Here is a 26,077-nt window from a genome sequence, read left to right on the forward strand (position 1 = left end):
AATGTGTTCATCCCCACTGGGGTGCCAAGTGGAAGGGAGAAAAGGGATGAAAGCTGTAAGCCATAGCACTCACGCTGTTTCCCTCACTCCTTTGTGCCAGGTGACGAAACCAGCGGCTCAGGCAGCGGAAGCGGCTGCACGGATGACATCTGTCCCACCGAGTTTGACTTCGTCACCACCGAAGCACCGCCTGTCGACTCAGACAGGAGGGAGGTGGAGGCTTCAGCCACACAGCCTGGCTGGTCACTGCAGACGTTGCTCATCATCTTCCTCAGCCTTGTACTGCAGAGACAGTGGAGATAATCCTGGATCTAGTCAGAGAAACTGTGTTTTAGCTACAGAAACAGCCTACTTTCTTCTTTTCTTATACTCTTGGACAATGGACCATGCCACAAACACTTGCAGTTTTCTACAAGATGGCAGTTGTTGCAATCTGCTTCCCATTTTAGTTTTCCCAAAGAGTACCAGGTTCCAGACTGAACTGCTTCCTGCTTTTTTCAGATATCTCTGAAGACAATACCCACTCTTGAGAGAATTCTTTCTCAATCCTTTATTACAGGAGACTTTCTGAGCTTCATTTCCTTTTATGCTGCAAAAGGGAAAAAAGATCTTACAGTATGTGTTTTTCCCCAGTGAGAAAAAAGATGGGGGAAGAAATCAAGAAAGTTTTCTTTCTGATTCAAGCCTGACTCAAGGCTGCTGCATTGCAACAGAATATCAACAAAACAAAACAAAACAAAAAAAAACCAAAACAAAACAAAAAAAATACAAGAAAGGAACAAAAAAAAAATGCAACCATTCTTCACTGACAGCCAGGTTTCCTTTAGGAACTTCTACAGGATGATTCAGGTCATCAGAATGATCACTGTTATAGGGAGAAAGTTGGATTATTTTTCCCCCAACACTAAACAAGTATGTCTCAGCAGTGAGTTCTTGCACTCCATCTGCCAGCCGCATCAGATTGGTATGAAGGTAGAGAAGCTGAAAAATAAGTTTATCTTTTAGTATGGTAGTAGCTCCACTAGCTTCAGAATGTCATGTTACAGTTGCTTAGGATTTGAATCTTAATGCCCAGTAAAAATATGAGTAGTAACACGACTTCACCTAGTTTCTTTTAGGATTTATCCATGTTATAGAATTGTCACAGTTTTCCACTTAGCCCACCCCTGTGAGCTCACCAGCCATGGTAATGTTAAACAACTCTCTTGACCCCTTACGGGTTCAGACAGAAAATAATCTCTTGTGATGTAATCTTTTTTCCTTTTGTTACTATTCTGACATTGATAAAAACTTTTTGCTACTATGTCCATTACCCTACCAAGACACCAATTCTCTAATAGACTAACAGCAACCAGATCAATAGTGTGTTTCACACCTAACTACATCCTTCATATCAGTTAATTTCAGTGTCGCAAGGATTTCTTCTACAAAATTTCAGATCAAACAAATATATAGTACTGACATGGAGATTTCTTTCACTTTTTTAGTCTTAGTATGATCATCTATTTTTATATATATAAATATATATAAATCACAGATTTTAACTTCTTAATTACAAGCTCAGGGTTGACACTTCTTTATAAGGAAAAAAAAATGTTTGGTCAACCAACTCTTCTTTTTTTGCTGCTCTGAAAACCCTTTAATGACTGGTGAGCATGAAATCAAAGAAGAGAATTTTTTACATATCCAGTTGTCCATTTCCTATCAAGTTTGCAGGTTGGTGGCGAAAACCTCGCTCATATGTGCGTATTTGGTGGAGGGGTGGGGGGGAGCATGTGAGTTTGTATGATAGGCCTAGAGAAGGACATGGATGTAAATTGTGATGGTAATTGTACTTCAGATTCTTCAAGGGTACATTGCTTTAATAATCATTGTCTAAATGGTTATAGTCTGGGATAGAGTTTCCCTAATTTGCATCTGGTCATAAAACCCAAGATGGAAGCTGTTTAAATCCTGGACAAATGTGTGTCAAAACTTAGACATCAAAATCTTCCTTCTTCTATCAACCACAGACAAAGGATTTTTGGGGCAGTTCTGTGTGGTGTTGAAATGATTTGCCATAAATTTATTTCCTGATTCTTACATTGACTCTGGAAATACAGAAATTGTGGTAACACTGAAAAGCCAGCCAACCACATTCCAATTTAGCAGCAGAGCAGGTAGATCATATTCATTGCAATCGCTTTTTCTTGTCAAATTATAATTAGCTATTGATTTAGGCATGAAATTAAAATAGAAAACACACAGCACGTTAGAATAAAGTATACTTAAGCACTTTTACCAAAAAGTATTTACAATCTATTTATATAGTATGTCTAATAACAAAAAGCATAAGTTTTGAGCCACTTGTATTCAATTCCTTTTCTTCCCCATTCATTTACTTTGAAATATAATGATAGCATCACAGAATCATAGAATCATGGAATGGTCTGGGATGGAAGCGACCTTAGAGATCATCTAGTTGCAACCCCCCTTGCTATAGGCAGGATGCCATTCACCAGATGAAGTTGCTCAGGGCCCCATCCAGCCTGGCCCTGACAGGTGGTCTGTTCTTCTGGGCCCAGACTAGCATGTCACTGTCTAAGCGTACGGATCACATGGGATTTACATGGCCATAGCAATGCTTCCCGCTTCTCCAAATGTTCCCCCTGAAGCAAGTCTTCTGATTGAGCATCTACTGGGTCCAGAAAGTTTAAGCCAATTCTCATAGGCTTTTTCTTTTGCCCTGGTACAGCAGGTATCAAGCAGAAGGTCTTTGCTTTTAATTTTTTCCCAAAATTGCACGTACTGTTTTCTACAAGAAGAACCCTTTAAAAATCTCCCCTGATCCATCTCTTTCTACCCATCTCCACATCCTCTCTACATCCTCAGCAACTTTGTTTCAGGAGAAGTTAAGTTTGATTTTGATTTCTCAGGTTGTGTGTTTATTCATTGGTAACTGATCCTATTTCCATCTGATTATTCTGGATCTGAAAGACAGGCAGAAGTGTCCAAGCCCTCTGATGCAAGTCCTCTGTTGTACTTGCTCCACACTGCTAGTGAAGGAGCTGATAGACTCATCAGGTTGTTGTGTTAGCCTTGGCACACATGTAGGTGATCTGATTACTGTTTTCAGATGGTGCAGCCAAGGTGTGTGTCCAGGGAGCTCTCATCTATTTGCAGATCTCCATGGACTTTTGGACAAGGAGTAAGTTGGATCCTTTTGGACAAGGAGTAAGAAAAAACCTGGGGTTCACTGAAGGCACTCGTCACTGGAGGAGCTTGCCCTGCTCTTCTTGAACTGGATCTTATACACTGCTGCTCAAACAACACACCGGCTTAATCTTTGCCAAAACATGGTTCTTGCAGGAGTTCTGACAGAAATTTTTGTCTTCCACATTATTATTTCTACTCTTATTTTCCTACTATGCATGGTGATGTTTTATCAGGAGACAGAGATACCTTTGCGTGAAGTTACTGTGTATACATTTCTTTAATAGTCCCTAAAGGTTGAATACACTCTTCATACATTGCATTTTTCTGAGATTAAGAGAGCTATTAAATCTACAGAGAAAATGAAATTGGGAATGAAGGAGAGAAAAGAAATGGCATTCATGTTCATAAATATGAGAATCTACATAATTTCCAATTATTCTATTCACACATCCTTGGCATCCAATAGCTCTTCTGAGGTAATTTTTTGGTGTGCCACAATTTAAATATTTCTCTTCTGTTAGCAGCAGATAAAATAAGAAATTATAAAGAATACAATTACATGTTCAAGAAAAAGGGGCTAAGTCCTAAGGAAAAGTCCTTTGATTATGTAAACCCACTATGCTGCGCAATCTAGAAGTTCTTCACATGTAATGTTATTTTAAAGTGGAGGCTAATATAAATTAGATGCAATTAATTACATAACCGTTGCTGTAGAGCCCTGTGAGGTTCTATCTTTTCAATATTAAGCAAATTGTTTTTGCATTAACCCCAAATTTTTCATGTTCATTTTACTGCAGATTTTTCTACTGATGACTCAGTACATAGTACTGTAAATACAGTGCAGACTACCTGGACTCTGGCCAAACTTAGGCATTTCAAAAAAAGACAATCAGAAAAAAAAAAATGAAAAAAGAGAATAGAGATTTCCTGCAAAAGAGGAAGGAGAAAGGAAACTGTGCCTCAGTGTTCTGGTAAGGGTTGATCTATCTCAGTTCCTTAAGAAGCATCATAGACCTCTGTCCATGGAAAGCTCTGAAAGTCTGAGTTTCAGATGCACACATCATCCCAGTTCTGTGGGACTTCTTAGGAAAAATTATTCCCACAGAAGTGTGAACCAGTTTGAGCTGCTTCCATCCAAAATGGCTTTACTGTGCATGTGACTGGGCAGTGGCACAGATTGCTCAGAGAGGCTGTAGAGTCTCCCTCACTGGAGATATTCAAGAACCATCTGGACACAATCCTTTGCCATGTGCTCCAGGATGACCCTGCTTGAGAAGGGAGGTTGGATCATATGACCCACTGTGGTCCCTTCCAGCCTGACCCATTCTGTGATTCTGTGATTCCATGAGCTGGAGCTGTTCTTGGGAGGTGGGCTCTATGTGCAGTGTCTCAGCAGGCAGCAGTTGCCTTCAGTTTACTAACTGATTTTGAATCATTATCAAATGTAACTATACTTATTCACTGAAACTTTTATTACTTCAACATAAAAAATAAATTACAGCACTGATGCAAATTTTGGCTTTTGTTTTTAATTTGCTTCCAAAGATAACCCATTAAAACTGAGTACAGAAAATTTTAGAATCATTATGCAGGTTTCCATAGATTTTATAATGGATATTAAGAAGAAATCCACATTTCAAAGACCACAAAACTATTTTTACTATATTAACCCACAAATATTCAAACCTGCTAGAGGAGAATGGATAGAGTTAACAACAGTGGAATGTTACATAAAATTGAAAAAAGCCATAATTTTAAAGGGAAATTCAGCAGTCAAAGGCTAAGTCTTAGTGTCAGTACTGAGATTATGTTGTCAAAACATAATAGACTCAGCAATGCCTACTTTCAAGAAAAATAGGGCAGGTGATGCACTGAGCATGGCAATGTTTTCATTACAACTACTCAGATGGACTGTGAGGATTATATTAATATGTGTAATTATGACCCTTTTCGGATAAGATAATGATAAAGACCAGAGTACCATGGTAACAGGGTATGTGAAGGATAAATGTTATGATAGTAACAATTTCCTCATCTGTTAAACAGTATAGGAGACATAATGAAGAATGAAAAACTTCAATTTTTAAAATAAAGTTCTAACATCGGACAAGAGTGATGGTCTCAAATTAATTCAGTCTGAACATTTTGCATTAGTCTGTCCTATTCAAATCTGCTGACCAATATAAACAACTGATCACTTGAAGGTAATTTGCCAACATAAGATGCAGTGCTCATTTACAGTATTTACTTACTTTTTGTACTAAGCTGAGTATATAGTTTATGATTCTGATTGTGCATCATATGAGGTAATAAACAGACTTGTGCACTGCACCTCTGTGAAATCCTGGTGCCATGATAAAGCAAATTGGAGCTTTGTCATTAACAAGGATTTTGACTATAATCAGGGAGAAAAAAAAGTAGTATCTTTTTTCTGGAAGATGTTCATATGTGGTTTATTTCTGACTGTTAATAAAACACCAACACTGTCCATAAAATAAATGACATTAGCATTGTCACCTTACATTGTCACTTTAGTCCAAAGCAGTTGCAGACTTTCTGCCTGGTTTCCCCACAGTCGAAGTCTCTGGACTTTCCAGGAGTTCAAGAAAGTCATATGAGTTTGTCCATAGCTTAAAGTCTACACTATTAAATCAAATAATTTCAGGAAATTGGATCGGTATTTCAGTCAGCTCTTATTTCACTTTTATATATAATTATGCAGCACTGATAATTAACATTATAACACACATGAAAGGCTTTTGTTTCACACTGATTAAAAAAACTTCTTCATTTTCCCCCTTTATTCTGCCACCAAGAAATCTGTGCAGCTTAATACTTAAAGCAGTTGGCAGCATCTGGTGTGTAGTTTGTTTATTACATTCAGAACAGCTGCATTACTAAGAGTTGTCTTTTTCTTGAGAGGGAATAGGGAAAGAGTGTGTCCATTTATCATTAGCCAAAAAGATGTACAGAATGTTGACTATTTATCTTAGATATAGTGGAGGTCCATCTGTCAGCATTTCTGAAGATGTTTAAAGTCAGATTTCCAGGGAAGACTTATCTACTCCCAGTAAAACATAAATCAGTATGATTTTCTTCCATGAAAATAATACAGAGTATGTGGCTTTCAGTTCCAAGCATTGAGGAAACTAGAAAGAAATTTGCTTTCTCCAAAGTGAGAAGCTAGCCATTTAGACAACTCTCCTGCAGCTCTTTTGTAGCTCTCCAGAGCTCTCCTGAGCCCCTACACAGATTGTCTGAAGCAGGGAGCCTCCTAGGTAGGCAAGTTGTCCCCGTCAACAATGGAGAGTTTTTTCCCAAGATGAATAGAAAGACACTTGAGGAATGAGACAGGGCAGAGTGACTTCAACAGTGAGACCCAGAAGGTATATATGACTATGGGGAATAAACAATAAAATCAGGTGAGGGACATCTGGAGCTCCTCAAATCTGTCCAGCTCTTCTTTTCAACCTACTGCCTGTGAATTTTCAGTGTAGTCTGATTATAACTGTCTACTCATGGACATAGCAAAGGCACAAATACTGCTTCACAAGTCAGCAGTACTTTGGTAATCTGCTGCACAGTTTCTCTCTCTTCTTATTTTCCTGGTAGACTGTCTAGTTCCATATCTCTCAGAGTCTGAGGAAGAGCCTACTACCTAAAAGATATTTCTGTATGTCAATAGTCCGTTTTTCATTTTTAAAAAGTTTTATTTAGACAAAAAAGTTGTTCACATATCTCATAAAAATTACTCAATTTCACTATGCACCTAGTGAGTTTTCTTCTCCAGCCTGAAAATTACACTCAGAGGAGGCTTTGGATAAAGCCCAAACTCCATTAACCCTCTAAGTTTCTTAGAGGTCTCCCAAGTCCCACTAAATACGCCAAATATCAGATTACAGGTGGACAGTGCTCCTTCTCATCCCTCCTCTCCTCACTCCTCACCTCAAAGTATCATCTTGGCCTTGAAAACCTTTCAAAATAAGTATTTCATAATTTCAGCTTGTACATTGTAAAAAAAAAAAAAAAACTTTTGCCTTTGTGTTTCCTGATGATAAATAATTCTCACTAATGCTTCCTGTGTGCCACATGTGCTATCTGTCTTTGAGTCACCAGTGATGGCTATGACAATTTTCTTCTCCAGGCTGAACTGTCTTTTCTGTCATTTTTAGCTCACTGGATTTTCTATCTCCCTTCACCAGATTTCTGTGCCTTTGGTAGCAACTAAAGCTTCTCTTTTCAGACAGATGAAGCAGCAACAGAGCAACGGGGAGATTTGGTTCACTTATTTGGGAGCTTTCTATTGTGCTTTATCAAACCCCAGCTTTAGCTTTTATTCTCTATTCTAAACATGCTTGTGTGGATGTATGTTCTGGATTATTTGACATAAATCCTGCTCTTTTTTTCCATCTATAATTAGAGTTTATAGATTGCATTTTGGGTTATTCATTCATCTGCAGCAAAATTCTACTTCTTTCTTATAACTATAGCCTGAAATTTCTGTTTTGCTATTGTCTGGTATGCTGATGAGCTAGCAAGGCCAACACCAAAGATCTTGTGGATTTTCTATAACAAGATTAACTGAATGGGCAACAACTTCTGGAAACAATTCATATTGCTTCTGCAATTGATTATTTTGAGGTCTGGTGTTGGGTGTTATTATTTTGTTTTATTTTATTTTATTTTATTTTATTTTATTTTATTTTATTTTAATGTTGTGGGCTTCATTTCATTTACTTCACACATCAGCTACAGGTATATTGCATTGCGCACATGTAATGTAACAACAGATGAATTTTTTCAGTCTTTAGATCACACAGAAGATTTTTAAGCAGTTGGTTGATCTTAGGGTTTTTTTCAGAGCTACAGAGTGATGATCAGTCTCAAAAAAATTGCACAAAGAGTAGTCAGAGGTCTTCAGATTTCAGCTCCATGCTATTAGCTCAGTTTGAGGCTCCAATAATATTTTGTAAATAATTTGTGAATATGTGTATGTACTTGAGGGGGGAGAAGTGAGCATTTGCATCTCTGAAATATTCTGATGGTTCTTTTCAACTTCTGCCTAATCTGAACACAAATCTACAGATGAGGAATTTGCACTCAGATGTTCAGGGAAGTCAAACTAAATCAATTGATGGACATTTATGGACAGACTCCCCCCAGGTTACTTTTTATGCTGATGAGCAACATCATTCAATTTCCACTAGCAATTTTGTTACATTTCTCAAATTCAAAGAAAGAGTGTTAAGTAGGTCAGATTTCTTGGTTTGGATATCAATTGACATTTATACACGTTTATTAAACTTTTATGACTCCAGACATATGAACATCGCTTGAAAGCATGCAAATTGTTAGCTCTGGTTTTTATGCTATATTTCTAGATTAGTATTTAACATAGCTAAATGTGAATTTATAGGGATGATATGTGAATGCAAATCAAGTTTAGAATAAAATTAGTTTTAGAAATGGGGTTGGATTGAAAAGATATTATTAAACTTCAAACCTGCTTTTCTACTGCTCTGGTTCTAACATTTCAGTTTAATCTGGCACAACAAAAGCCCAAAACCAGTTTATAGCTCATACCTGAAATTAAATAGTAGTTTCAAATTTGGGGGTTTCCAATCAAAATGAAAGTTAGAGAAAAATCCCAAGTTCTCCCATCTCCAAGCACTACTTACAAAGATAGAACATTTAGCAGCATATGGCAGTGTGTGTGTGTGTGTATATATAGCAGTATATCAAGGCAAGATTTAAACTTTTAAGGGAAAGATTCTTTATGGATTTGTAACTCCAGAGAAGTATTGTACCACAGAAATAGACAGAAATAGAAAAATATATACAATTGTTTTGATACATTTGTGAAATAGGTTTCACAGAACCTGATATTTTTTGTGTAAAATGCCTTAAATCACTTTATGTAGGGCTAATGCAATTGAATTTATTTCTGTATATAACCTTTTATAGTAAATACTTCGGATGCAACACTAGACTTTTCTTTCCACTGCAATGATATACAGCCTTATGATTACTAACTATACCAGAGAGACAATGAAAGCTCTGCTTTACTAGCTGTGAATGCTCTTTCAGTCCACTTATAGACTGAGAGCTTGGAAGCAAGAAGCAGTGTCAGTGCCAAGAGCACCAAGACCTTCCTAATGGGCAATGCCTACATTCTCTCAGTCCTTTGCAACTGCTCTTTTTCCTCTCATGCCATCTGTCTTCATGAAAATCGGCTGCAGCTTAGGGCCTCGGATCATCCCACCAAGCACTTCAGGGAGCACATTGTCCTTGTAAATCTCCAGTCAGCCAGCAGAGATGGGCACCTCCATACCTGGGAAGGGGCTTACCTCCCTTTCCACCACAGGCTGCCTGGGATGACAAGGTCTGTCATGGAGAAATCTCACTTAAGTGCCTGGAGGTAGATGCCACTAGTGAGACAAGAGGTCCAGACTTCACCCAGACTCTCTCCTGGGCTTTTTTTTTTTTTTTTCTGTAGGCCCAATGATTCCTCTTCTTCACACCAGGGCTGGAGTGAAGAGCCTGGAGAGGAATTTCACCTGGAGAAGTCACAGTACAATGACTTTGTTTCTGGGCCAAACCAACCCTGGTGTAACCAGATGTACAACCAACATGCATTTGTTGTTCTGAATGCTGCCTGATGCTGCTGTGTTTGTATGCTTACTTGTAAGACATTGGAACCAGTCAAATATCCTAGATTCCAACAGGAAAGGAGACTGCCTTCAATGCATACATGCACAAAGGGTGGAGCTCAAACAGGTCTTTGCAGAAATCCCAGATGTCTTTGCAAGTCTGGTAAAAGGAGTGTGCAGTGCTAAGCCAGCTCAGACAGTTAGAAAGGATTATGATGCACATGGCCAAAGGACAAGAAGTAAATTAAATGCAGTGCCTCAAAGAGTGAGAAACTGCGATAAAGATACCCATCGGGTTGAATCACTAATGCACTTAGTTGTTTGTCATTCTCAACCCTTACTGCATCAGCGAAAGGAGAACACACATCTAAGAGGTCAGTAGAAAAAGCAAGGTTAATACCTATAGGTTAATGCTGACAAACCACTAACACACCTCTTAAAAAATAGCTGAATGGTGTGACAGAAACAACTTGTTAAAACTATAATTAAGCACAGCTTCATCTGTATCCCCCTCCGTATCTTGAGACTCCAAATGAGGAAATTATTTTTCATTCCCTAGAATACTTTGTGAGAGGTTGGTAATTGAAATGTGGCAGAAACCAAAAGCCCTCGCTGTGAAGCACCCATTTCAGTCCAATATTCTAAGCCTTCTGGTCTTCCACTTTGTTTTCCTTTTGCATTTCTGAGAATGGCATATGCACATAGTGCATGTGAGGATGCATCTCTCTCCCTGTGTGCACATTTATGTATGCATATACACACATATATGTGTCTCTACATATACAACCACAGACCAGTAAATTTCAAGGACATATAAGAAAGTATTGGAAAGGCTCCATTTGCCACAATACTTGACATAGACCTAATGAGAAGAATCCTAGGCAGGAACTCGTGCTTTAAATATGTTTGTACTTTGTGTCTCTATAAGTGTTGATGAAATTTTCTGAAATAACTGGAAAAGAGTGAGCCTGCAAAACTTAATTTGGCAACATCTGCTGCTACTAGTAAGGAAGAGACAAAACGCACAATTTTCCAGATAAAAACAGCAACCTAGATGGTATTCTGGGGCTTTACTGGTATGAATTTCATTATTCCTTGGTTTCTATTTGCACATAAAAAAAAACATATAAAAGCTCACCAAGCTTTTCAGAACCCCTACTTCCTTCCTTTCAGGCTACAATAATTGTTAAATGATGACTTTTCTACACTTATAGAAGTATATTCTTTAAAAATGACTTGGGTAAAATACTCGTGATCAAAACCATCATCCTAGTTGGTGGGTTTTTTAAAAAAAGTGAATTCATAATGCATGGAAATTGGATCTCACTTCTAACGACATCATCTGCCTCCCCTTACCAACTACAGATTTGTAATCATACTGCCACTGTCCATCACCCAAGAATGACATGACACAATACCAAACGGATTACCCTTCCAGCAATTGGGTCTTTTTCATTTCTTTCTTCTCCACATACTTTCCTTCAGGAAGTTTTGATTAGCAGAAATGCATTCAGATTTCCCTGTGGATAAAAAGAAGGGAAGTGTTTGACATTTTCCAGGCAATCTCAGATGGTATTGCTCAAGCCGCTGCTTTTCTATTTCCCCCTGAGTCTTTACTAAGTCCAGTGCACAACAGCTAATGTGGTTTTCACAAAACAATGATCAGTAATGTAAATACCATTCCTTCCCTTGAGATTTATAATGAATTCTGTGTTTCTTAAGCTTGTTTCTCTCACAGTTTTTAATGTTAAGGATGACATTTGGAAATTACAGAACAGTTAAAACATAAACCATGGTGTTTCTGTTTGTTACTAAGAAAAGCTTGACTGCAGGGATATTTTATTGGCAGGGTTGTATTAAAAGTCATTTACATGCATTTACATACATGTGTATATATATGTAGAGCTGCACCTGCTTCTTTCATATACCTTAAAATTACTACCAGATAATGAATGTCCTCCAATTAAAATAATTTTTTGAAATTGCATCTTCCTGAAATATAGATATTAGAAGACCTTGCTGCTCAGCCAAGGCAATTTTGCCTGGTGCAATATAATGTTAGAAGACAAAGGCATTTGAAAAAGTCATGCATTTTATTTTCTGAATCAATACTTCTTTTGCTGCCTATTGAAAAATCCTTTCTTCATGCTTACAACACATCTGAGAGCTAGAATAGGATTGTACTATGCTGTAACAGACTGAAACAATAACTAGCATTCTTCAAGATTAATTTTATTTGCCCTGCCTTTTGCCTACAAACATTATCCATGTAATGCTTTTCAGACAGATTGTACCTTGTTAGTTTCCCTGCTTCATAGTATACATATATTAATGAATATGTATTTCCATTGGTGACGGTGTAAGGCAAGTTATTTCTCTCATAGTGTTATTCTACTGTTTATTCATGTGCATATTTTAAATTTGCAATAGCTTGTTGGAAAGCCTAATTGATTGTCACTGACTACCAGCCAGAGTTTTCTTTTGTTAAGACACCATTACATAAAATTCTGATAATTACATGAGAATTCACTTCTGATTGTTAGATCTAAATTATATTTTTGCAAAATCACAGAAAACCCCTTATCAATTAATCTCCACTAAAACATTGTGTTAAAAATGTCAGAAAACACAGTTTTTCCAGTTGTCTTCATAATAAGAAATAAATAGACTTTCTGAGTTAAACAAGAAGATATATTGACCTTTATAGGAATCTTGCCATAATTGGCAAAACATTAAAACATAGAACTCACAATTCACCAAACCTCTATGCAGAGAGAGCGATAGCTCAGATAGAAAATACCAGATTGCTTGTCAGGGAAGTCTTATTGATGCAACACACAAAGTCACTTGCAGACCATCTACTGCAATGGTCTGCAATCCTATATTATCTATAGGATACCCATAGGTATCCTGTAGGTACTATAACTACTGTGAGATGTAGAAAAGAGAATCAAACTCTCTGCTACCCAGTGCCATGAGATTTCAACTGCCTGTACAATCAACTGATAGAAACAGGGAAACACATTCTTTCCACAGGCTGTATCTACCTATACTGTACATTGCTCTGACTTCTCTCTGCTGACATAAAGGGTATTCTTAGTCTGGCATCACAGTATGACAAACTCTGTGACTGATTCATTACAATCTTCAGCTTAGAAACCTTTAAATACATGCACAATGCCATAGGAGGTGGTTTGCACTCAGCCCATTAATCCAAGTATTAAGAGATAGGTGGTCAGAAGTAGTTCTTCTTGGTGAAGTAACTAAGTGTATGGATTAAGACTTCCCAATGTAACTCATTTGAATTCAAAATTTAGAAGTGTTCCAGCAACTTGGACAATGTAATTTATGCTGTGCGAGGACTATGCAATGGAGGATCAGAAACATCTTCCCCGGTCTCTCTGGTCCTCCTCCCAGTGAAGCTAGTGAGAGTTTGCCATTGGCTCCAGAATCAGGAAAAGCACATCTAACAAGTTTGATACTAACCATTTAAATCTACATTTATATCCTCAATGTCTATCTCTCAGACTACACTGGTGACACTGACTAGTGCATAATTACAACAGAAATAACATGTGGGACTATCTTTTACACTGTTACTTAATATTCAGTACTGTATGTATATATCTACTTGACACCTCAGTGAAGACTTTGACATGCCTTATTCATTATAGTTATTTTTATGGTATTGGTATTGTTAGATTGCTTTCCCATATAAAGAATAAAACTATAACTGTTCTGACTTAAAATTGTCCAATTCATTTTTATCCAAGTTTTGTTAAATATAAATTATGTTCATAAGTTCTTCTCATTCCCATCACCCTTCGCTCACACAAGGAAGGCAATGTATATTGGTGGTTTAAAAACAGGTATTTGATATTCTCTGATGGACTACAATAAATATCTGAAGTAAGTACCTGCCTCATGTCTTGTGGTTTTTTTTTCTGCAGACAACAAAAAGTGCTCTCTGCAGACCAGCAGTGTTAATCCTATGATTGTCAGCTACTGGAGAATCATGAGGTTACATAAATCCTTAAAATAATTTGTGAGGACTTCATTCTACAGTGTTCCTTTTTCAGCTACATTTATGTGCCTGTCATATTCCCCTAAAATCTGTTAGAAAAGTGAAAACTATCATGGAAATGTCCAAAGTCATGATAGGATAAATTTCAGGCAGGAGTCCTTTATTTACTCTTTTGCAAAAGGTGAGCTCTTTCTATGTCTATACGTAAAATACTTCTAAAAATTATATTGATTGATATTTTTACTTACTTATTAGATCTAAATTAAGTACTTTATTGAAATAGTTGAGCACCTTTTTCTTTCTTTTTTTTTTTTTTTTTGATTAGACTGTCCATGATCCAGAAGTCTTAAAATGTAAATCAATATTGGTCTTTAAGAAATGTGGGATCTGGCAAGTTAGAGGGCTCCCTTTCTAACTTTTTAATTTGGCTTATTCTAGTTCTTTTAGTGGAGTCTAAGATTTCATATTAGGTTTTCAAACTGTCAGTGCAGCCTCTTTGAAATTCTTCTGCTGATTAGGTTTCAAGTTTAAGGGGTTTGTTCAGATGCCTACGTATTGCTATCTGGTATCACTTGAAATAGTTTAAGTTAGCCAAGGCATCTGCCCAGAGGCAGCAAACATGGCACAGGACCTGCAGAGCCCCGCATCCTTCCAGACTGGCAATTACTTGTCCAGATGGGATCATCTCAAGAACCTTGAATGAAACTAAAGGCCTATGTTTAGACAAGAGAACCAATTTCCTAAATTCAGGTGAGCTGAATCCCACAGTAACCTGGTAAAAATCTAGGTCCAGGCAAACTACATCTCACCCTGAGAAGGGGTTTAGTTGCTTAAATAGAGGCAATGTTGCCATTCTGGGTATGGCAGGGTTTGGTTCAGCTGCCTGTGTTTACATCTTCTAGTCCCACTGCCTTGGAATTTTTAGGATATATCAAAGAGCACTGGACACTTTTGAGGCTTGCATTCAAGGTATCTGTGTGGAGCTGGCAAATATGCAGAGCAGCAGGAAATCCGTGGCTTCCTGGGACAGCAGCTGGAGCAAGTGCAGGGCACACAGCATCTCCTGAGGCACTGCATCACCTGCCTCTGGCTACCCCACCAGCCCTTCAAGACAGGGGAAGCCTGACACCTTCTGGGCGTGTCTGTCATTGAACTGAGAGAAAACAGCTCATTTTAAAAATGATTCCATGAGGAAATTGTTTGGATAAGTCTGGGAAATGTACTCCTTTCTTTAGAGTGGATTGCTGTGTTCCCCATCCTAAACCAAAACACCGAGTTTTCAAGGAGGAAAAAAATTCTTTATGGTGTTCAGCCTCTGAAAAATGCTAAAGAATGATTTCCAGCTTCTAATATTTTGTAGTATTCTTTATCTTATTAACACAAAACACACCTTACTATGCCTGTTTCCTGACAAGGCAAAAACAATCCGTTGTAATAGAAGAGTTTAGTGAAATCAACAATTTAAAATTCTGGTACTTCCTTGAAGAGACATTACCTGAAGCAGTGCACAGAGTCTTCTGTGAATCAGGGAAAATCTATCTGACAACTAATAACTCCTTTTAATTATTAATTCTTTCCTGTGCACCTACAAGAATGTTCTGTTAATTAACAGTGTTTCACTTTAAATCTTGCTGGAACAGAATGAAAATGTGAATTGCTAGGGATTTGATTCTGTTAAGTGACAAAAATTTACCTGCCTATTCAAACAGCACTGAATCCTTTAGTCTAGAAATACTATCACAACCATTTTCTCTGCCAAACTTCTGATACTTGTTTCATGACTGTATGAAACACTGCAAGTGTATTTTGATTCTTTTGTCTCATCAGAATGCAAATAAAATTCAAGGAGAATTGAATGTGAGAAAGTATTTTTAAAAGTGAAAATAGATCTAACTGTTTGAAAACAACAGATGCTTTTATTTGAATGACAAGTAAAGGTTCCGGTTGGCTTTTTTACAATTTAGACGTGTTATTTGAACACCAGCCTTAGCACTGAAATTATATTAATATACTAAATTCTGAGGCTCTGCTGAATTTATTAGCACTCTCTTGGTGTAATACACTATTGAACCTAATATTCCATTTGCATTGTGGAATGTATATCCATTTACCTGAATGTTCAGGTAGTGTCTATGGCAAATATCAATAAATTGAAACGACTGTTGAAGTTAATCCAGGGAAAACTTTGGCCTAAGAAAATGTTTTCTGATGCATTGCTAAGCTCAGGCATACCAGAGAGCCAACAGATACAGATTCCCAGCTGATATAAAGAATGTGCAGGTGTCGGATTCTTGCAATATGAGGTAAATGTAAAACACCTCCCCTGGGATTGGGATCTGCATGAGGAATGATGTCGTCTGATAAAGAGAGGGATGACGGCCCATTTTTGAGCAGCTTGTGTGATGGATGATGCTCACTTCTGCCATCAGCTTCACCTGTCCAAGCCCAGCCACAGGAGGGAGCAGAAAGCTGGGCAACACGTGCAGGCAGGAGCTCTGGGCACAGGGCAATGTGGGAGCATGAGGGATAGGAGGGACTTGGAGAAGACACCGACCTACTGCCATGAGACATCTTTGATACTTATAGTTACTTCAAATAAATTATTTTATGAGATAAGGAGCATGGGAGAAAGAGGAGAATAAAATTAAAGAAGTCCAAGAGCTACAGAATAATGGAATTAAGAGAAAGATTTGAGGTGAGTATCAGTAAAAATATCCTTAAAGTGAAAGAGATAAAGATGCTTAGTCTGGCTCCTGATTTTAATTTTTGTGATGAAGTTTATCTTTTTTCTGGTTAATGATTTTCTTCAATAATGCATTTATTTAGTTTTGATAGAGATATTAATTAATTCAAAACAATCAATAAAATTATAAATACAGAAGCTTTTCACACACTCTTTATTAGATGTTTAAAATTTCCATTTTTCAACTGTAATCATGACTGTACTTAAAACAGCAGAATATACACGATACAAATGATTAGTACATGGGACAACTATTTGTGCTACTCAGTTTGTGAGGCTTCTTTGAAATACAGCCTAGGTTTAAGCATCGTTCTACTTTCCCCCACTGGAATGAATATTAATGGGTAAGTTAGAGGAGGGTGACATAGATATATTTGACAAGCAAGGCAGATAGAGCCAAAAGGACAAGGCAAGCAATGTGGAAGAGAGGAGGGAGACTGGAGAAGTCTCTAGAGGAACAAACAGACGTGAAATCTCTGGACAACTCCCAGCAGAAAAGAGAACTGGGACAATCCTGCACTGCAATGAAAACATGCTAGAAATTCAGACTGGATGTTTTATTTCCCCATCTGAAATATTTGAGGGACTCTTCCCTGAAACAATTTCAAAGATCCTTAACCATGGCCCAGGCACAACTGAAAACTAGGGGATTCTATTCCAGGGCAAGCAGCTCCACTACACATTCTATGAAATGTGGAAGGAAAAAAGTCTGACGTTCCCTGGCTGAAAATTGAATTTACCGACACTTTTCAGGCAAAGGCAATATTCCAAGTAGTCATTTTGTTGCTCAATAAATTCTCATTCCCATTCACTTTGCTGTGTAAAACCTGCCCCTACCTTGTGTCCAAATGAAATAAATCATGGAATATTAGAGAAAAGAAGAGAGCAATTTTGTGAAGTGCTACTAGAGATGTGTTTTCCAGATAAAAACCATACCAATATTGAGAGACTGACAGCAACTAAAGCAAAAATGAGCATGAGACAGGCTGTTGTGATGAGCTGACACAAATTCATCTGTCTGAATAACACAATTAAGTATACATCACAAAAGCACAACTAGCAATCCCCAGACCAAGCTAAAAAATTTAGATATAGGTAAGACTGAAAGAAAAAGTACCATATTTTTCCTCCCCTTTCAATTTTAAGTAGAAATATACCTTTTATCTTTATGTTTGTCTGTCCTAGCACAGCCACCAGGGTATACTTTTTTCTTACCAGCAGATAGACATAGTGTAAATGAGCACTGAGCTCTGTAATCTCTCTCTACATGTGTCATGTCCCTGATCAAATATTTTTATTTGGGGGGTTGATTTAAAAACAAAACATTCCATATTATACAAATGCTCTCATTGCTTTTGCAAAATCAACTTATCCTAAGATTACGTGTGGAAAACGTTGGAAGGGCTTTTCCTTCTGTTGAAAAATCCAGCTTCTTTCCTCGGGAAGGATTGTGCTTTGCCTTCACAAGTGTCATTTTTCAAAGTCCTGAGCTGCATTCTAAATCCGTGGGGTTTGGCACTCGGAGCTGCTGTACGCATCTGCACAAGGAGCAGGCTTTCTGCAGCTCACCAAGGTTCCCTCTCCAGCCTTGGGATGTGACATGCATCCCAACAGCCTGGGAGCTGCTCCCAGTGGAGCTGGTGGTGCCCAGCTCTGCCAGCCAGCCGTGCCAAGGGGAGCAGCGAGAGCGCAGCGTGCCAGGCAGGAGAGCACCTGCCAGCCATGGACCTGGCTGTGGACATCGGTCCCAAGGACTGGGAGTAGATTTGATGTGCCTCTGCAAGGGCTGAGCACAGCAGCTCTCCTGGCAGTGGCCTGGCCCTGCACAGCCCCCTGCAGCACCACGGGAAGAAGCAGCTCTCTGGCAAGGTCTCTCCATCCTGAGCAGTTACTGATCATGGGATGGCAGCATGAGAGTGAAAATTTTGCTTATACAAACTGGACTGGAGTTTGGAAATCTGGTAAAAATTAAAAAGAAACCTAATGAAGAAGGTTTAATAAGCACTTCAGGCTCTATCTGGAATTGGTGGCACCTAGCCCCAACAAAGCCACCAGCCTCATTGCTGACAAGAACAGCTTCTGAGCATTTAACGTGTTTAGCAGCTTTTCAGTTAACTCAAGCAGAAGAGGCAACTGTGAAACTCTTACAGATACTTGAACAATAATGCCTCCACATAAATATGAAGCCGCTGAAAGATGTTTTCAAGTAGGAGGCATGCAGAGGGAAAAAAAATAAAATATCTCAGGAGACCTTCTTCTAAGTCAGAAATTTTAAAAAATCTGGTAAAAGACAGAATAGACCAAACAGAGATGGATGGCAGGGAAACAGGCCTGGAAGCAGCCTGGATGCAGCAATGAAATCACCCAGTGAAGAAAGCTGCAAGGGACATTTTGTGCCCTTACCACTGAACATTTAAGCCTTTGTCTTCCAGCCACAAATCCAGGTAGCACAACTCACCATTTCCAGAACAGATAGCTGAACTCTCTGCTACACAGTTGCAGAAAATCAGGAGCCACAGAAGGAGATCCATGACAGGCAAAACAATGGTGCTGGAGAGGATCTTTTTAATCTAATCTGTGAGAAAGCCTGAGGGCAGAGATAAGGGCTGGAGACCCGTGACTGCCTCCTTTATTCAGGCACTTGGAAGTGCTGCCAAGGGCAATGGCTGCAGTCCACCCATACTTTCTTTCCCTCCTGCCTGTTGAAGTTGCTCCAGGGCTCATCAGTTTGTCAAGAGGCCAGAGAGAACAAGTCAGTGAAGGAAGGAGAGACAGAGATGGATTACATGATGTGGAAGAGACCTGATTGCTTATTTGGTCTCTGCTGAAAAGCTTGGTGTGTTGAGGTTTCTCACTCTCACAGTCAGATTTACTAGCTTTGCCACTATCCTGCAAAACCCATGTGTCCTGGCTCATGGACAAAAGAGACTTCTGAAGAGGGAACACATGGCAATGGTAACATCTTAAGTGCAGACAGGATTCATTAAGAAGATCAGGACAGGCAAAATAAACTGCAGATTCTGCAGCAAGGAGCTTTCTTTTCATATTTCATCCATACCCTGCTGGTCTTGGAGCATGGTTTTGGATCTATACAGTGCAATGGTTTATATGTTGTCTTAATTTGTTTAGAGGTACTTTTGCTGTCCACGGAAGAGAAGGTGAATGCCCCTTCACAAGAAGAAGCTGGTGTGTAAAAAAGATGTGCAGCATTGGTACCACTTGTCTGACCACCCAGACTTTCTTGGAAAGCCCAGTTTCAGTAAAAAGCCCTGGATAACGAATATCTGCTGTCTCTCAGCTGCAGGAGCACTGAAGCAGAGCAGGATCATAGACACAGCTTTGTTCATAACCTGACTCAGTGCAGGCACCTGTGTGCAGGACACATCACTGGCTGCATGCTCTGCACAGCAGGGCACAGCCAGTATTTCAGGAAAAAAGTTTCCTTCCTGGTAGCCATCAGCCTACATGCCTAGCTCTGCAAGTGTACATCTTCCCTACTAAATTTAGCTGACAGTCTTTCAATCTGCTTATTTTCTTTCTCTTTTCTGCCATCACAAGCATAGGTATGTGTCTGCCCTAAAAGAAAGTCAGTAATGGTTTGCAACTTAAAATTTTACAGTAATAGCCATGAGACATGGTAGCTTTACATCACTTCTTTCCTAAATCAGGACAAAATTGGAACAAATTCCATTTCAAGCATTTAGCTAAACAGACTGGAATGAGATTTAATTTCATTCAGAATACAGGGTCTCACTAATTCCTTAAGAATATTTTCATGATTATCATTTTCAGAAAAGCACAGGCCATGACTGACAGAGATTATGTGGCTTTCATCAGCTTACTACAGTGTCAAAATTTAGGCACTTAATCTACTGAGTGACTCAGAAGGAGGCATTAAGTGCCCACAGATCCAGTACAGCCAGGTGAGAGAGCAATTAACTAGTGACCAGAGAGCATTGGACTCCTCAGAAAGATGATCCACTCAAAAGCCCTACATGCAAAGCTGCATGGGTCTAGCTAACAAAAAGGCTGAGGAAGGAATGTTTTTGAGTACTTCTCCAGAGATCACATATCTCATTTGTAGCTTCTGTGTGCATTTTCTCAGAAGAAAGCAGCAATTCAGTAGGAATTATTTTAAAGGAGGCAGGGGTGGTGATGATTACACCCATCTCAGCTTGAAGCCATTCAGCAGTGCACCTCCCGTCTGTTAACAAAGTGCCTTGAGTAAAAAGCACACAAAGACAGATGTGCTGATCCTTCATCTTTCCTCCCTGGGCTGGACTGATGCTGTGTAATTATGAATGTGAAGGGGAAAAGTGAAGGGCAGAGGTGGTCCATGAGCACCAGCTGAGGTTATGCTTTGCACTGACTTGTAGGATGAAAATCCCAGGGTGTAGTAGGCTATGTGGAGATTGGGGATACTATGTTTTCAGCATTCTTTCCATCAGTTTAAGTATCTGTGGGAGCCTTTGAGGATCCCTCTTAATCCCACGCCAGCAGCCTCTGGACAATTTATGAAATAAGAGATGGTAGATATTTAATAACATCTGCATAAAACAGCAACAAAAAAGGCATCTTGTGTTGTTTGGGATAAATGGAATATCAAAACATGTAAAACAAACCTTTAAAGTAAGACTTGTTGCAGGATTTCCTCCATCTGTTCTTTGAAGCGTCTGTGCTCAGTTTCCTTTCTTTTTAAGCATTTCATACAAAGATGACCTGTGCTTCTTTCCTTCACCAAAGACACAACTTTTCTTGGTTGCTAGAACAATACTGTACTTATTTAAGAGGGAGAAAAAGAGCTTTCTAGTGTCACCAGTAATATTCCAGTAAGCCACAAGAGGGCAGGTTGTACTCTCAATACAGATGCCGATTTTTATAAGCAGCTGTTAAGTCCACTCACATTGTTAAAGCCCTAATTACCAAACTAACCTCCAGACAGTGAAAAGAGGAATGCATAAATCATTAATCCTAGTACTTGTTATGTGTATAGTATCAATCTAATGCCCTCATTGCTCTTCTTCTGGAAAGGAAAATACCTTTCCACTCAGTTTACATGAGAGATAGGAAATCTCCTTTGCTTTACCCACAGGCTCGTAGGCAAAATCAGTTCTAACAAGTTAGCTGCTGTGCTACATTTTTTTTACACTTCTCTCTCCTTCTTTCCTTCCTCTACCCCACTGCCCCTGTTACTTGCCCATTACAGGGGCAGCTTGCAAAGCAAACCTTTGGGGCAGCAGGATCCAAACCCACAAGCTGATGAAGCTAGTGGGGCACCCTGTGACTCCAAGGAAAATTCTCATCCACCCTTGGAAATTGCAGCCTAGATAGAGTCTTCTAAATTTTGCCATCCAGATCCCATGAAGGACAAAAATGTGTCCATCTCCATCCAACAGCAGCTCTCTAAATTAGTGTTTAGCATGAACTGGTGCATATTCTAGGTTGTTCAGCCTGGAGAAGAGAAGGCTCCAGGGAGACCTTGCTGCAATCTTTCAATACTCAAGTGGAGCTTATAAGAAAGATAGGGACAAAATATTAAATTGGGCCTGTTGTCATAGGACAAGGGCTAGTGGTTTCAAACTAAAAGAGGGTAGATTTAGACTGGACATAAGGAATAAATTTATTACAATGAGGACAGTGAAACACTGTCACAGGTTGCCCAGAGAGGTGGTGGATGCCCCATCCCTGCAAACATTCAAGGTCAGGTTGAACAGGACTCTGAACAATCTGATCTAAAGATGTTCCTGCTCACTGCAGAGGAGCTGGACTAGATGATCTGGACCCAAAGTCTTCTGTGATTCTATATGAAGATCCTTGTAGTGCTGGAAAACAGCTGACAGCTCCTTGAGAAAGGCACATGGAGATCTCAGGCCTGGCTACCTTCTGACAAAGATCAGGATCAACTAATACAACACATGTGTATTAGATCTCTGGAGACCTCATCTGTTGTCTTCAGCACCAGATAACACCAGTCCCTAAATAACAAAACTCCCAAAAGACAGCCTGAGTTGGGGAATAACATACTGAGCTGAGATGCTGTACAAAAAGTGCTCCAACCTTTGACATCTTGGACATAATCCAGGAACAAGTGCACTGTGATCCCCCAAAGGCACCACAAAGCAGCAGAAATCGCAGCAGACTGCTGTCCACCTGATGGAGCAAAGGCTGAGTGTGTGGTGAGCAAATCACAACTTTGTTTGATCCAAAAATTCTGCATTTTAGAGGTAAGTTTTGTGAGTTACACATATTCAAAGCTAAGTATATGTGAAAAACATCTTCTTTCTAGTCCACATAGGTGGTATTTAGCAAGCCGAAAAGAAATGCCAGAAAATTTTACTAATTTAATTTTTTATTCAAGGCTAAAAAAGCAAAGGTTTTATAAGACTCAAGACCCCACAATACACAAAGTCTGAATACTCCATTAATGTAATATATCAAGCACCAAAGCTGACAGGATCTGTTCAAGATGTCATTTGCTATGTAAAAAAACATGTTCTAAGATAACACCAGAGAACACACAAATGGGTTTCAAATCTCTGTCAAAATAAAGAAGTATATAGGGAATGTATAAAGGAATGTTTAGGATGGGGTCTAACAACTGCCATATCCAAACCTGATTTCCCACCTGCCACCTGAGTAATGCAAGCTATCTTATACTTGTTACCTTGAGTCCTGCATCCTAGACTTTGGAAATTTGGAAGTTTATGTCCAGAGACAAAAAAGTTAAGTCCCCCTTTCAACTTCTGTCCAAGGTCCCTAACACAGAGGTAAAACACAAGTGTATATCTAGGTATCGGGAAACTCCTGGTCTTAAATGTTAGGAGTTGGAGTTTTGGAGTTTACCTATTGCTATCAACTTTATTGGAAATAACATACAAAATTGATCATGCTTCTGAAATAAACTGTAACCAGGGTGTTCCAATTTTTTTCCAAACTGCATGAAACATTTTGAACCTTAAGACTGTGTTATTCAGAGTATTTATTGATAACTATAAAATAATGTATTACTTAAATATACATGTAGAATTAATAACTTTCAGCACATTTTAATGCTGCTAAATGAAATCAAGAACACATTGAGATGAAAAATTATCTTGGTTATTCAAGTTGGTTTTCTCCTATTTGGATTCTCAGCTGCTTTGATCTAAATCTCTAGAGGATGATTTACAAGTGTCACACACTCCAGATAACATTTAGTAATGAGAAAAATCTAGCCTGACTTGGGCCTTTCTCATATGTACCCAGAGAATTCACACATTACAATTCACAAGATGATGGGAAAAACCTGAATGAGAACAATTTAGTCAGCTGCCAAAGGAGTGTGTGATAAAGTCTCAGCTAAGATACGATTAAGGCAATCAAGGTCACTTCCTACAAGAGCAAGCAAAGAAAGTGAGGGCACTAGGCCTCTCCCATGTACTTCTTGGGGCTGAAGCTCACATTCATCAGGGGTTCAAAACCTCTTCTGTGCCTTCGGTGCTGGAAAAGCACAAGCAGCAGAACAAGCACAGCCAGAGCTGTAAGTGCTCCTCCAATTGTGGATCCAACCATGACAGACCATGCTTGGGTTTCGTCAAGGGAATCTGGAAGTATGAAATGACTGAAGTGAGGACAGTCCATAATTCAATTTTGCAAATTACACAGAAGACATACTATCTCCTACATGCTGATAATTATGATTACTTGTGCAGCTTAGTGACCTACTGGCCATAGGCAAAATTCACAACACACCACATAACTGAGACACATATCAGAGCTGGAGATGCTTCCTTCCAGAGAAGTCTACAGCTGAATTTAAACTTCAACAATTCATACAAATTTAAGTGCTAGGAATGGAAAATATTAACATTGACAAGACAAAAAGACCATTTTTTCACACACACAGAGTCACACAGAATCACAAGGTTGGAAGAGACTTTCAAGATCATCGAGTCAAACCTGTTCCCTAACACCTCAAATAACCATGGCACTGAGTGCCACATCCAGTCTTTTTTTGAACACCCAGGGATGGTGACTCCACCACCTCCCCGGGCAGACCATTCCAGTACTTTATCACTCTTTCCATGGAAAACCTTTTCCTAATATCTAACCTATATTTCCCTTGACACAGCTTGAGACTGTGAGATGTGACTTTCATCTAATTTGGTGAAAATTATGAATGATCTATACAATTCTTTCTATAGTGACATTTCAAGACAGCTGCTCCCAAGCTATTTTGGTCAACAGAAATCCCTCCAATTTTCATAAAGACCACAAAGCAGCCTACTGTCAAAATTTTAACTGAAAACACTTAGTGTGCTTCTGCTGACCAGCTCCAGATCACATCTGCTGATTTTAAACCACTTCTGAAGAACCACTGTCTTCAAAGATAATATGGCTTATCCCTATAATAACATTGCTCCACTTGACTAAATGTTTGTGTTTTCATTTGTGCTTTCAGAAGGAAAAATTGCCTGCCCTCCTTTTTTGAAGAATGCTACATATACAGAGATGGAAATAATCATGTTTGATTAAACAATCACAAAAAAAAAAAAAAAAAAAAAAAACATTCTCAAGAGGACTGCAACTGCACATGTTTAAGAGTTGTCTATATATATGGCTTAGAGGAGACAGATGGCTAAAGGAGATGTCAAACTGACTATAAAAATAACTAAAAGTCTTGTCCCCATTCTGAAGTCTTCAAAAGTGTTGAGTGCAACCATTCCAAAAATTAGTCAAGTCCTAAAATGTATCGTTTACTGTTTTATCATCTTTCAAGTCAGCAATGTATTAATATATGTTTATTTCCAATGTGATCACCTGAAGTACAATTAGCCAGTTATTCTTTTAGCTGAAAGAGAAGGGTTTGGATGTAAAATTGTCTGAACATAGGCCATGCAGACAGGGATAGATAAACTCCTTCACAAAGAGCTAAAAATTTATTTAAGTGTGAGTCAGAAGAAACAGACTCACAAGCTACCCATGTTCCTCTCTGGGTGCCTCATGCCAAAGGGGCATTCACATTTGCAAAGCAGGAGAGTGGGACAGTAATCCAAAGGGAGGAAAACTTAAACTCTGTAAGTTTTCTCTTCCTTTTCATAAGGAAGCTAGATTTTCAGTGAAAATTCAGGGGATGCCCCTGAGAAAAGCTCTGCAAAAGCAGCTAGCATGCCTCCACAAATCAGGGCTCCCCTGCATGAATGCCGCCTGAGGGCAAGGGTTTCAATCTTTTGCAGTCTATAAACCTTTAAACAGTCTCCACAGATTAAAACCAGAGATGTATGGTAAGCATTTAGAAGAAATTCCTGCCCACATAAGGTTAAATAAGCATCTTATGCCTCTCAAAGTAACACTGAAATGGAGAAAGGAACTACTCAGATTTAATCTTTGGAAAAGCAGCTGAAGCATGGTTTTCATGCAGATCTTACTCTTCCATCTTTTACAAATATTTTAATATCTTGTTGCAAAATTTGGAGTTTTTGCATA

At 38.8% G+C, this 26,077-nt stretch overlaps 2 protein-coding genes across 9 annotated transcripts in view; one reads left to right on the forward strand and one right to left on the reverse strand.

Moving 5' to 3' along the window:
* The window catches only part of GPC6 (glypican 6), a 726,663-nt gene extending 712,902 nt beyond the window's left edge, over positions 1-13,761 (forward strand). For both annotated transcript variants that reach the window (XM_077781485.2, XM_085556757.1), the window contains one exon: positions 101-13,761. In XM_077781485.2, coding sequence (XP_077637611.1) covers positions 101-303 — 203 coding nt within the window. In that variant the 3' untranslated portion in view covers positions 304-13,761. The remainder of the gene's footprint in view (positions 1-100) is intronic.
* The window catches only part of DCT (dopachrome tautomerase), a 47,854-nt gene continuing 25,741 nt past the window's right edge, over positions 3,965-26,077 (reverse strand). For all 7 annotated transcript variants that reach the window (XM_085556806.1, XM_085556799.1, XM_085556780.1 and 4 more), the window contains one exon: positions 3,965-24,195. In XM_085556806.1, the coding sequence (XP_085412932.1) occupies positions 24,014-24,195 (182 nt within the window). In that variant the 3' untranslated portion in view covers positions 3,965-24,013. The remainder of the gene's footprint in view (positions 24,196-26,077) is intronic.

Source organism: Lonchura striata, chromosome 1 (assembly GCF_050655825.1).
Source record: "Lonchura striata isolate lonStrDom1 chromosome 1, ASM5065582v1, whole genome shotgun sequence".
Classification (NCBI taxonomy): domain Eukaryota; kingdom Metazoa; phylum Chordata; class Aves; order Passeriformes; family Estrildidae; genus Lonchura; species Lonchura striata.